Consider the following 13,852-nt stretch of genomic DNA (forward strand, 5'->3'; position numbering starts at 1 on the left):
GGAAAAGGGAGGGGTCGTGGGTCCAAGTTACTCCTGGGGAGAATCTGGTTGGACACAAGAGGAAAATTTTTCACCATGAGAACAATCAGCCATTGGAACAGTGTCCCCAGGGAAGTGGTGGAGTCCCCAGTGTTGGACACTCCTAAGGTCCAGCTGGACAGGGTGCTGAGCAATCTTGTCTACACCAGGTTTTTGCCATGAAAGGTTGGACCAGATGATCCCTGAGGTCCCTTCCCCCTGGTATTCTATGACTGTGATGCTCTGATACATTCCTACCTACACTTACTTCACTGGAATGATGTCCCAGAGCCAGGTCTCAGGGAAGTACTTCCGGATGGTCTCCACAGGGTTGCCACCAACCATATGTTCCATTATTTCAGCATCAAAATCTTCAAGCAGATTCAGTGTAGTGACTAGCAAATTTGTTCAAGGACGAGAAGAAAGGAAGAGATGTGTCAGAGTCTGTTCTAAACCAGAGGGAGACTTTCCTTCCAGGTAGTGGTGATACTCTTCCTCCATCTAAGACTCTTTGGAGGTGAGTGTGGGGCTTTACTTCCCTGGCCATTATCAAATCAACAGCTCCAGAACAGAGAGAAGCTTTCTCACACTTTCACACAGTGTTTTGCCTTATGAAAGACTTTCCATCAGCCTTAGGAGAGTTTCCATGCTGTTAAAGCAGCCAGCTGTCTCAGGCTGTGCTCTGAACACAAGTCCTGCCTTTCCAGACCAGAGCTCTGATCTGTTATAAAGGGAAAACTAGAAGCTATCACCAGAGCAAAACCTGTAGTTTTTTAATAGGAGCTGAGATACTGCACCAGAAAAGTCAGTGACTGGACGTGTTCTAGATGAGTGTGTTCTATTGAGCCTTTCTAATCTCAGAACTTTGCCCTAGTTGTTCCTCTAGCTGCTGCTAGAATGTGACTCCCTAGAAGGAGAGACTCTTTTTTTTTAGGTTTCTGTAGCTGGACTCAGATCTGATGACAAAAAACCCCCACTCCTTTGTGCTGGGAGACTGTGTTAGTGCCCACAGGATCCCTGCTGGAGGGGCTGGCAAGGGGGCCACTGGGCACACAGTTCTAGCCAGGCACTTCTGTCTAGCTGGGCTTCATTTTCATATTTCAGGACTGAGTCCAGGAGAGGCTGATTCTGGGTTAGGTCAGCACATCTGAACACTCTGATCTGCCTGGGGTAGTTAATAGTCAAGGAAGCAGAGGGAAGGAAAGAAGGAGGGTGGTAAATCTCAGGCAGTTGTGTGGGAAGTAAAACGAAGCAGGTCCTACAACCACTGTAACTCCTTTCCATCATGTGTCCTGGGTACTGCTGGCAGATTTCAGGCTTGTGGATCTTGTTGCTAGTGAAGACTTTTAAGCCCAGGTCCTGGTAAACACAGAAAAAGAAGAACAAAAAGTATGCAAACACAGTTTTGAAAAGAAACCTTTTTTTAGTATGTCAAGAACAGCTGTCCCTTAGTCTGGTATGGATCAGAACAGCCAAGGCTTTGTGGAAATGCCAGTTAGACCAGTTCAACCCAGATGTTGGGGCTTTATCATGTTACACTCATCCTCAGGGGATATCCTGGCATGATCAGATGGAAAGCTAATGATTGAGAGCACCCAAAAAGTCTTGTGTAGAACTCTTTATAGGTGGGTTTGTGCATTGTCAAAGCAACTGGCACTTTCATTAAAGACCTGTCTACAGCAGGTAGAGAGAGAACATGCATGGCTGAGGAAGAGTTTCTAGTACTATGACACCAGAGTTCACTTCTCAGGACTGTTTCCTTACTTTATGCCACTCATGGATGTCTCTACTGGCAATGAGGGGACCTGTCAGAGCTTCAGGGGTTCAGAGAAGCACTCGGGTACCAACGATGGGCTACAAGGATGCAGAGCCTCACCTAGTTGTTGCCTTACATACAAGAGTTTGCAAGCTCACAGCAAAGTGCATTTAAAAGCCCCTCAGGACAGGTGAGGAGGCTGAATCCCAAAAAGGAATAATGAAGAAAAGCAAAAGGCTGGTGCTTACTTTGAGAATGTCATAGGCATCACCTTCCCCATCAGGAGAAATGGGTACGTAGACAAATCCATTTAAAAGTATGTCATCAAGTGACACACAAGGGTTTACATTGTCCTCTTCCAGGTAGTAATCCTTGAAGCTGTAACCCCGGATTTCCTTCAGTGGGAGAAGATCATATACCTGGGAAAATGTGGTAGGTCAGCACTGAGAGGGGCACAAACACTGCCTAGCACCCCACTGGCAAAATCCAGCCTCTAAAACACCAGTGCAATAACACAACCACTAAAAGCACACGCCCCATGGCTGCAGGGGTGTTAACAGGCACTTGGCTGGCTCAGGTACCTCCTCATCAGCAGACACAGCCAAGACTTACAGAGCTAGGAGAGAGCTCATCTTCAGGTTTCATCAGGAGAACGCTCTTGTCCACAGCACGCAGGGCACAGAGGGATTTTGGGGAGGTGTGGAGCTCCAGACGTGCCTTGGAGCCAGGGAGCCCTTCCTGGGGTGCAAAGTTCAACCTGACCTGCAACCCCAAGAGGAGATGAAAGCAGCCACTTTTCCAGATGCTGTTATATAGGGACCAGAACTCTGCTGGTGCCCTGCAGTTCTAATGTACCCTGAGCTTTGACCAATGTAATTCATAGAATATAGAATATAGAATAGAATATGGACTGTCTGGGCTGGAGGGGGTATAATGACTGGTGATTCTCTTATTGTCTTCCTCCACTCTTTGTAGTTATGGCTTTGTAGCTCGTGCTGGAGTGTCAGTCACTAATCCTTGACCAACCTCTGCCCAGACCATTCCATGAACTCTGTCTCCATCTGGAGCTCAGAGCTGTACTCCTGGCCAGGAGGAGAACGTGGCTCGTGCACACCCCCAGCTTGTACTCACGGGATTGGGGAGGCAGCTTTCAACCTGGAGATCAGCTGAGCTGGCAATGACCTCCCCAGCAGGGGAGGTGCTGTACACCAGCACCCGTGCCAGGGGAGCCACCGCTGCCGCCACGGGCACCACCAGCTGGAACGTCCCACGGCCTGAAAGAGAGCAAAAATGCTGGGAAGTCCCACCTGGATTCTCCCCACTTCACACCAGCCATAATGTCTTGATGTTCCCAATGCCTTTTTTTTTTTCCCCCTCAGGCTTCAAGATCTTCTGCAGTCTAGAAAAAGTAGATGGAAAAGCATGGAAATGAGGGGCAGGTATAAGGGGTGGCCGTGGGTGAGGGTGCAGAGGGGCTGAAAGAGTAACTTGGTGGAGATAGTGCTAAGCAAGCATTTAGCTGGAACACCAAATACAGGTATATAGAATATAGATTGTGTGTTTGCATATTTATAAGGGAGAAAGTGAAAAAAAAAAATCTGAAAAGAAACCCAAAGGAAAGTGAGAGTGAGAAAGGGGATGGGCTCTTCTGCCTGCTCACCCTGCCAGTGAGTCCCACAACACTGGTCACCATCCACAATCTGAGGAGGGTAGAGTGGTCAGAATAAAGTGTTGGTTTGAGGAAACAAGGATCAAAACTTTATACACTTTTTTTTGGGTTGAGTTTTCAAATGTTTTCTCATCAAAAAAATAGCACCTGACCGAATTCAGAGAAAACCCAGACCATTCAATTGGAAAAGATTTCATTTTGAAACTGCATTCTAATTCTAACATTAAATATTTGAATTGAAATCATTTCTCTGTGTCCCCCTTATCCTCAAATAATCTTCAGAGAAGCTAAAAAATGCATATTTCTGCTCACCATCTCCAGGGTTCACTGTCAGATGATGGGTGTCTGCTAGGACAATGCTTCCCTTGGCCATCACCTGGGAGACAGAGAAACTTTCCTGTAATGATTGCTGCTGGTGTTGATGGGAAAGAGAATGAATGAATTCATTGGGCAAACTGTAGAGTGTGAGCATGAAGAGCACAGCAAATGGTGAGCAGACCCAAACCCACATTTTATGTGCTCCAATGCTCTCTGTAGCCTTGGGTCAATCAAAGTGAGCACCAACAACTCACCAAATAGTAAATGACAATTTTCTTCTGCTCTCCTATGGCTTCTGGTGTGAAGATATAGTGCACCTGGATCTCTGTGGGGGAGCCACAGCTCAGTGTCTCGGGCTTTGGCTGGATTTTGAGGAAGCTTTTGCTGGGGGAGTAGAAGCGGGTTATTCTGCGCAGGGCGTGCTCGTGGGAAGGTGTCACCCACTCGCTGTCGTAGCAGTTCAGGTCAGGGCTGTGCTCAGCCTGGGGAAGAAGAATAAAAAGTGTATAGCAGACAAAAAACAAGCCACAGGAATTTTCACAAAAAAAAAAACCCCTCTGGGTAATGTTCTGTATTTCCCATTTTCAAACAGAGGTGAAGAGCCTGTGCCACTCACTCGGATCTCCAGGGAGGCCTGTGTGAAGGCAGCAGTGTCTATGGAGAACCAGCACTGCCCCTGCTCGTCTGTCGTGTAGTTCCCTTTGTACCTGTCTCCATCCACAGAGATCGTGATGGTTTCATTGGCGATGGGAGCATCAGTGCCATCCACCAGCTTCACCTAGCAGAGGGAAAAAAACCTTCAGGCTTCAGACTAGGAACAGAAAACAATTCTCAGGTCCTAAAGCCTCTTCCTTCTTTTCCTCCTTTTTCTCCTTTTCCTCCTTTTCCTCCTTTTCCTCCTCTACAGGTCAGATGTTTCTTTATGCAGAAGAACACCAGACATGAATGTGGAAACGTGTGAGGTGGGTCCTCAGTTGTCTGAGGCAACTGAGTTTGCTGAGAAAAAATTCAGCAAAACAATCTTTCTGTTCAGGGAAATGATGTCAGGGGCCTAAGTTCCTTAATAGGTTTTAATATCCCTGGCCAGCCTCATTGGGGATCTCCACCACGTGTCATCTGCCTCTTGGCTCAGGAACTCCAAGTTCAGGCTTGTGCCTTGCCCCAGTTGATGATCACAAGCCACACTGGAGCTAGAGCTACACCCAGCTCTTTCTCTTGCTGCTTAACTGGCCTTCCTTGGCTGAGCTCAGCCCTGACTCACCAGCTCACATTATCTGGTGGTCACTGGACTGTTGGTGGAACCCGTTGCTGTCGCCACCCCTGCTGTGCTCAGCCTGGTTGGGTACTGGTGGGACTGTGCCCTTGCTGAGGAGATCACTATGCCCACTGTGCTGGGGCCACCCTTTGCCCCTGGGTGGTGTTCCTCTGTGGAACAGCCCATCCTTGCTGCTCCCTGAGGTTATTCTCACGTGTCAGGGCAATGGGGCTTCTGGTCTGTGCTGGGCTGACTGCCAGGAGGTTAGGGCCACGTGGCTGTTGAGTGCCCCAGCTATCAGTGGGTCAAGGCAGAGGATGATAGAATCATAGAATCCTTTAGGTTGGACGAGACCTCCAAGATGATCAAGTCCAACCACCAAGAGCAACCATTGATGGACCATGTCATCAGCACACTCTGGTGTTCCATTGGATGGGATTAGGCACTTGGGAATTTGCTGTGCCATTCATGGTCCAGAGCCTCAGAAATTCCCTACCCTCCCAAAGAGTGGGATCCCTGGTCTGTACTGAGAGTCCAGCAGCTCAAAGCTGATTTTGCTCATGGTGGATGTGATTCCACAGGTGCCTGTTCCAGTCATCTCTGTTCCTGAGAGAGAGAGCACAGTAAAAAGGGATTCTCAATGAACAGCAGCAGCTCTAGATGTGGTACTCCACCTTTGGGGACCTGCCACCACTTCTCCACCTCCACGTGAGACATACCTGTGCCATTTTCTGTGACCTTGCCTTGTACCTCAATCTCCATCTCGTATCCCCTGCGCTGGAGCTGAAACATCTTGGTCCTCACTGTGCCAGAGGCACACCCACGAGCATCTGCCTAAGCAGGGAATCACAGAGAAAATTGGGATTCTGTGAACAAATTTGGTGCCTTGTGGGACAGGAATAGACATTCAAACCCCAAAATGCTCAAGTTCTGTTGACAAAATCCCAGCCTTATGCTTTAGTGTTGTCTCCAAGACCAGAACTTGTTCACAGCTTGTTTCCCAGTGTTTCAGCCACACTTTTCTGTGTTCTGTGAGGTACTGACACTCAGTTCTCCAAGGCTTGCACTGGTTTCCTTGTCAACTCCCTCCTACCTTAGTTCTGGTTTTTTTTCCTTTCTTCTGTTGTCTTCACTCTTTTCCTTGTTGTCTTTCCTCCTTTCCCCTGTGTTTGACCCATATACAACACCACCTTCGTGTTTTCTTCTCATCTTCTTTGCTCCTTTCTCCCTGCCAGTCCCACAGTTAAAAATTCTTTCAGGGATTCTTTTCTCAGTTTGGGGATCAATAGCAGGGACCTCACAGACACCAACTGGAGATACATCACTAGTTTCAGTGGGGCCAGGATTTCAGCTGTGGGGTTTTCTGCATCAGTTCTCTTTCCAGTTTAATGACTCGTGTCTGTTTTTCCCCAGACAGAGTGCAGCCTCTGATGTCCTGTCATCTCACAACAGTCACAGATTTGGCCTCCCTCAGTCAACACTGCCCCTTCCCCAGGAAAAAAGACTTCTACATTTTAATCTGGGACCCACCTGCTTAGTGAATTCTTCACACACAGCTTCTGCTTCTTTCCCATAACAGCTGGAGGCAGAATGGGAATATTTCCTGCACACTTGGACCTTCACCACACCAGGAACAGGTTTCCCATAGGTGTACCTATAACCCCAAAGTGTTAAACAACAGAGGAGATGCTGAGACAACCAGTCAGTCAGGCAGACGTCCTTAAAGACCTCTGCTGATGACTTCCTAATATTTCTTCCTGAAGACTGACTAATCTGATGTTTTAGTGAGTCTAATGATTCCATTCCCATCATTGCAATTGTGAGAATCTCCCGTCATCCATTAGAGTCTGTTCTAGGTTGGAAGTCTCTGCAGGAAGGCAGAAAAAGATGGTAAAAGATTAAGTCAGCCAGGAGTATTCTTGTTCTGCAAGCTGCTGAGGGCTCCTGGGAGAAGCAGGAAGGCAACAAAGAGCTCAGTTAATAATTACAACACTGGGTTGGCACCAGCTATTTAAATAATGTCTGAGCTGGTGTCTCTGTGCATTTGAGGGTTCAGGATTGGGCAGCAGAGAAATTCTAACTGATGAAAAAGTACAGAAAACTGGGAGGAGACAGCTGCAGATGGGGTTGGCATCACCTTTGAAGGAACAGACAGAAGACCCTTCACTTTGACTGTTCAGGTCAAACAGAAGGCTCAGGACTGATAGGGTGGAACAAGACTCCACTAGATGTCTGGGAGAAGTGTGAAAAGCCTTCCCCATCTCCTCAGGTCCTCAGCAGAGAGGAGGAGTGGAGGATGAGCAGCAGAGCTCTGCTCCAGCTCTGGGACTCACAGGCCGCAGACAGACACTGGCAGCTCCTTGTCCTTGATAGTGATCATCTTGGGCAGCTTCACCAGGACCTCGAACTTGGGCAGCACTGGGTGGGAGAAAGGCTGAGGTGAAAAGAGTGAAGGAGAACCAGGTACTACATAGCAACACAGAGGCAGGAGCATCTTGGTACCTCTCTGTGGTCTCCAGCACAGCTCTGCCACCCTTCCCCACGATTTTCTCAGCCTTCACCAGTGTTTGGGTTTGAAAGGAGTCAGGGAGGGTTACAGCACTTCCCTTCCCTCCCCTGCAGCACATGCTCCTGTGGTGCCACTGCCCTGGCAGCTCTGTGGATCCCTTACTTGTGCCTATTCAGGACACACTGGTCCCCTGGGAGGTGTTCCATGGTTCACAAAGCATAATTTGCAGCTAAGGCTTGGAACAAGGTGTCATTTCTCACACTGGAACAGCCAAATCATTGATTCTTCTGGCTGGTTCTTATTGTTCTGGAGTTCCTAAATTGCTGGTAGGCTCACTAGTACATAGCATGGGAAACTGTCTTGCATGCCCAGAGGGTTCTAGTGGATCTAACCCCAGATTCTCAGGTCTGTGTTTTCAAGCAGTCAAGGCAGCAGTAAAGCCTGATAAAAAGAAGTCAAGTAAAAGGTCTGTTTTGCTTCTGAGTGTTAAGCTGCATCTCTTTTCCCATACTGGATCCTGCAATCCTGCCTCCCCAGCTACCCAGGCCTGGGACTGGACTGAGGGACACAATGCTCTGCTTCCAAGAAGTGCTCTAGAGGTTTTTTTCATAGTACAAGAAAATCAGAGCAGGGAGTTTACACACTCAGCCCCAGGAACTGGGGAACAACCCTGGGCTTATACAGTTTAGACACTAATTTGCCTCTAGGATGGGAGGCAAAGCTCAATGTCTCAGCCCCAGGGCACATTTCCCTGACAAGCTGTAAGAGAATTAGCAACAGGGGACATTCGTGGGAATAAGATTCAAGAACAAATAAAAGAAAAGCAAGTTCAGTGTGAGGCTGAGACAGGGGCATCCACCTTTCATCCAGGGGTGTGTTCAGAACGATCTGTGTGGGGGAGGCACAGCCCACGTGTCACCATGGCAAACCAAAGCCTGTAACCTGGCTTGTGCTCAGATTATTCCCCATGTTCATGCCAGCCACCAGGGCCAAATTTGAAGCAAACAAGGCAGCTCCCGTGGGCTTCAGTGACAACATTCTGTGGGTGGCACCCTGCTTGTTGCAGAGACAGCAGGTCCTGAGCAGTGTGCTGGGTCATCCAGGCTCCACGCAGAGCTGAGTGGAGCCTGGCAGTGTGGAGCACAGGGCAAGGAGCCTCTTTAACTGCACACAGCCTAGCCAGAGTGTGCAGCTGCAAACTCCTGAGAGGCTTTGCTACAGGACTGGGGGTTAGAGTGCTCCCTGGGGCAGCACAATTCTCCTTACTCAGTCTCTCCTACCAGACTGTTTACACCTGCTTCTAACATTCGTGGAGTCTTCTTCAAACTGAAGTTTTCCACCAAACTTGTTTTCTAAGCTTTTAGCAGAAACAAGGCAGAAGAGGAAAGAGAGAGGACTACAAGTGGAGAAACAGAACTGATGCAGATGATGAGAGGCAAAACAGCATCACCAAAATGTTGTCACCTCTTACTCCACACCTAGTACTACTTGCTGAGAAGTGGCTGGATCCAGGTCAGGTGGAATTTGTACCACAGGTCATGCACAAGGAGCCTGTCAGAGCTGCACTCCCCAGAGCACTAGGGGCAAACAGAACCTCAGGCAGGCTGCAGGGAGGCCATAGAGTGAGGGACCACCCCTGGCACTCAGCGACTGCTGGGTCAGCCCCTCTGCACCCCCCTGCCTGTGTGTGCAGCCCCTCCCTGCTCCATGCCATTCCCAGCAAGTTCCAGATGGAGAGTGCCCAGTGAGGAGCCCAGTGCAGCCCATCCCTCCTCCTCCTCTCCTTACCATACTCCTCCACACTGAAGGAGTGCTCCACGCGGGAGGAGAAGCTCTTCTGCACGACGATTTTGTAGGAGCCTTGGATGGGGTCTGAAGTGAGGGGGAAGGAGAGCTGTGTAAAGCCAGTCTCCAGCTCCACCCCTTGCCACTGGTACACACGGTTCCTCTGAGGATCCTGCAGGTGAGGACAGCTCAAGGTCAAAGACAGTACAGGATGCTCCCAGGGACAGAGAGCTGGGGTGCCCAGTGTGTGTCTATCCTGGCTGGGACATGCCCAGCTGTAGTTATTCCATGATCTGTGAGCACTTATAGAATCATAGAATGGGTTGGGTTGGAAGGGACCTTAAAGATCACCTGGTTCCAACCCCTCCATGATGGGCAGGGACACCTCCCACTAGATCACATTTCTCCAAGCCCCACCTGACTTTGTCATAAACACAGCCAGTGATGTTAATTAACTTACCTGTTAATTCTGCATAACAGACATGCAAGAAAGCTTTTTAAGCCTGGAGGTCCTGTGGTGTGTCCCCCTCAGCTTCACCTGCATGCTTGTGAAGATTGGGGCCAGAAGGTGGAAAGACTCAAGGTAACAAGACAAGATGGATAGCAGGAGTGATTGGAGCACAAGAAGGAAGGAGGGAGCTTTTAGTCTCCTTTATTTACTTTGTAGCTTGCTAGAAGTCTTTTTTTCCATGCTTGGGATAGAGACTAAGTACCAGTGCTTAACCTTGTGTGGAATGAGGCACCTGATGACCTGTGGGTCTGAGAAACGTGCATGTGTAAAAGTCCAGAGCTTGTGGTGGGGTGTGAAGTGGAGAGAGGAACAGAAGAAAGCATATTTCCCATACGTGCCCCCAGCTGAGGGCTCTCCCTTCGTGTCTCTCCCAGGTCCCCATGCTGGAGTTGAAATCTCACCCCTACTGCAGCTGAGCACCACCCATTAGGGCCTGACTGTCAATGGGCTGTGTTCCAAATTCATCAGGCTCAGCTCCAAATTTTTTTGTGGAAGCCACTGAAGCAGCACAGTGGTGCTGTAGAGCTGGAGATCCTCTCTCCAGGCTCCTCAGCAGGATGGTTGATGTTTCTAGTCCTTCATTTCCTGCCTGCCCTTTGCATGTCCCTGGGCTATCACCACAGGTCTGTTTACTCTGGGTAGGTCTGTGGCTGAGGTGACTTCACTGAGGTTGTATCTCAGGGCTCAGGGAAAGGGGCTGGGGATGGCATCCCCCAGCTGGAGGTCACTGGGTGGAGGCAGAAGAGGCCCCTGCTTCCCCAGGGAGGAAGGCACAGTCAGTAAAGTCCATCCCACAGCTCTGACCCTCCTCATCGTCACACTTCAGCCCTGCTGGAGAGCTCACCACTCATCGTGGGGGACACCAACAGGCTTCCTTGGAAGAGGAATTCAAGAAAATGTCTACAGCTTGTGAACTTCTTGCCATCTCTATGATGTCTTTACAGGGAAGGCCTGAAAATCAGTGTTTGGTTCCCCTCAGATTGATTCTTTAATTGACAGATGCAGTGAGTGATGCTAACAGTTCAGAAATAGGCTCATACTAAGCTCTGCCTTTGTGGCTGACTACAATCAATTAGTGACATTAAGGGTGTGAGCTGATGAACATTTATTTCCTTAGCACTGCTGACTTTTAAGCTTTCTTCACTCCTGCCACCCTTCCCTTTTGGCCAGCCCAAATTCTGTGGCAGCATATGGTAAACTGCAGGGGTGGATCTGACCTGGCCAAGAGGAAAACCCTGGAGAAAAGTGTGAGTCTGCTGCCAGGGGAGTTCCCCACTCTACAAGGCTGCCTCACAGACATCTGCCAAAGCCAAACACAGGGCAGTGCTGGGCTGAGAAGGAACACTGAGGAAGTGAGAGGTGATGGTGGAGGTGAAGTCAGGTGGTGGAGGCCCCATCCCTGGGGACATCCAAGGTCAGGCTGGATGAAGCTCTGAGCAGCTTGATCTAGTTGGAGATGTCCCTGTTTATAGTGAGTGGGTTTGACTAGATGACCTTTGGAGGTCCCTTCCAGCCCAGACATTCTGATTCTATGATAAGCTGCCTTAAAGAGCATGGACAAACACCATGCCTCATAGGCTGCAGACACAGGATGGGCTCCCCAGGGATTGAAAATTGAAGCTTTTCATGGTCCTGACGCACAGAAAAGTTATTAAATTATCCAGGTGACTGGCCAAAGGCATATGGGATTTCTAAAGGCAGTGGGTAGGATTTATTTCTCCTTGCCCCTTTCATTCAACTCCTGTAGTCAGTCAGGAATCATGTCCCTGAAAGGGAAGGGACTTGTTTGACAGCAGGAGGTGGTTCTGAGATGCTCTCTAGCACACCACACACTGTTTTACTCTTTCTCTGACCATTCACAGCCCATCAGTGGCTGCCCAGCTCTGCAGATCTATCCTGGAAGTCTGCTGAGGGGAAGAGAGAGGGACAGCACTCTGGTGGGAAGACACAGGAGAGGAGCACAGCCTGCCTCTGGCCCACCTCCTGCCTGCCTGTTGGGACAACACCTCCAGCTGTGGAGGGGATGCAGATGGAGCCAGCAGCCCCAGGCAGTAATGGGCAACGACAGGACTGACTACACAGGACTCACAGTCATGCAAACCAGCTCAAGATGTGTGCAGACTAATTGCAGCACTAATTGCTGCTGTCATCTCTTCAGGGTCCATGGCTGGGTCCTTCCCATCAGCTTTCCACTAGAAGATGTCCCAGGTAAGAACTGTAAATTCTCATTCCTCAGCTGAAAAAGGGAACACTTGAATAGCTGATGGGAACATCCTTCCTGTTAACTGCTGTCTGTCACTGGAGTTCAACCATTTAAAAAAAGAACCAGCAGATAGAAGGGGTGTGCTTGGGAGGACAGGGGTGTCTGCTTATACAGCTTTGCTTCTTCAGCTCTGCTGGTTGGCTTAACTCAGTTCTGTGGTTTCAGCCACACTTGGCAGGCAGAGAATCTTAGTTCTTCTTGGGAAGAGGAGTGAGCTGTTCTGGTGTGACCAGAGGGAAGTGTAATTCTCTTCACAGCATGGCTTACCCTGATTAACTCGTTCCTACAGTACATTGCCCAGTCAAAGAACCACACAGAGGAGAAGGGCCATGCACCCTTCTGCTTCCCTTTGCACCTGAGCCTGAAAACCCCTCTGCTGGAGACAGCCAGCTCTGTGCCTGCACATTCTGCTGGAATCATGGGCACGTAGTCATCGACTCACCTGAACATAGACAAATGGGAACTGCAGGGAGAGAACAGAGGGAAATCAACGTTAGACAAGTCAGCCACATAGGGGTAGAAGTCATTTCCAGACTGAAGGGCAGAAGGACAACCTTCTAAGAAGTCCTTTGGGTTCTTCCTTTTCTGGACTTGCTCTATTTCCTTAGTTCTTAGTGGTTAAGATGGATACTAATTATCTTCCGTAATATTTTAGAGCCTCAACTTTTTGTCTTACCACAGTATGAAAGTGTGATGCAGTAAGAGATTGCAAAGGCCTTGTCTGCATGAGGAGCTGATTGCCCAATACACTGAAAGGTGGATTCCACCCCTGACCACTTCCTTAAAATGAAGTCTCTGTCCCACTGCTCTCTCTGCCTGGGTTGCCCCCACTGCCAGAAAAAAACTGCCTGGGTCACTTTCAGTGGAAATTTGTCCCCCTGGCTTTTCCTAATAAGATCCCTGCCTAAATTCCCTTTGCCACTCTGGTTTTGAACACTGCCATCCCTTTGGAGAGAGGGGTTTGCATCTCAGGCAGCAGAGACAGGCTGTGCCAGGACAGGGTGTGGAGTGGGTCGAGGATGGTGTGGGCGTGAAGGAATCATGCTCCAGAGGCTGTCCCAGTGGCTCTGGGTGGTGAGAGCAGTGCTGTTCATTGGGAATTATGCCCCCTGGTTAACAAGAAGGAAACATGGCTCTACCTTCTCGTTCAGGGGGTAGAAGTCCTTGTCCAGAGAGATGATCCGAAAGAGAACTGCAGGGTGTCATGGAAAAGAAGGAAATTCTGCTGTTAGATTTGTATCCATTGCCAGGAAATGTCAGAGTTTCAACAATTTCTGAGTCAGACTCATTCTGTGCATCAACAGGCTCTGAACTGAGATCTCTAAGTTGTGGAAGCAATTACTTCAGGCTCTTTCTCTCGCAGATGGTGAGAGGCAGATAAATTTAGATGGGTAATCAGGTCTGGGCTGACCTGAATCCTCCCTTGGGAGAGCCTGTCCTGCTTTGTTGATTCAGGTGCAGCCGAGGGAGACTGTGCTTTGAAGTCATCCCGGATTCCTGCCTCTAGTTCAGTAGGATGAATCTGGGCCTGTGCCTGCATCTGGCTGAGATGCTGTGCCCTGAGGATGGAGAAAGGGATGTGAAGGTGCCACATGCCCTAGATCTCAGCTGGCAGAAAGGAGATTTACTGAGTGCTCTAAGTCCCTCCCGTGAAAACATCTAAAAACTTTGATAAAAGTATGGGCCCTCTGGGGAATGAAGTCTGTAAGATCTGCTGCTGTCAGAGTCAAGACCAACCCAATTCCCAGGTACCTGTCTGCCCGGGCTT

At 49.2% G+C, this 13,852-nt stretch overlaps 1 protein-coding gene across 1 annotated transcript; it reads right to left on the bottom strand.

The window, feature by feature from the left end:
• Positions 1-286: 286 nt before the first annotated feature.
• LOC103775158 (alpha-2-macroglobulin-like) lies at positions 287-13,276 on the bottom strand (the record flags this gene model as incomplete). Its single annotated transcript, XM_008942601.1, has 15 exons — positions 287-389; positions 1,281-1,377; positions 2,023-2,193; positions 2,387-2,536; positions 2,906-3,048; positions 3,756-3,819; positions 4,016-4,243; positions 4,378-4,539; positions 5,513-5,622; positions 5,736-5,846; positions 6,543-6,670; positions 7,350-7,434; positions 9,314-9,482; positions 12,527-12,547; positions 13,224-13,276. Coding segments are annotated over 15 exons (1,795 nt in total), but the record flags the coding sequence as incomplete, so codon positions are not given.
• Between the last annotated feature and the right edge of the window lie 576 nt (positions 13,277-13,852).

The sequence above is a fragment of the Merops nubicus genome, unplaced genomic scaffold (assembly GCF_000691845.1).
Source record: "Merops nubicus isolate BGI_N331 unplaced genomic scaffold, ASM69184v1 scaffold13616, whole genome shotgun sequence".
NCBI lineage: Eukaryota > Metazoa > Chordata > Aves > Coraciiformes > Meropidae > Merops > Merops nubicus.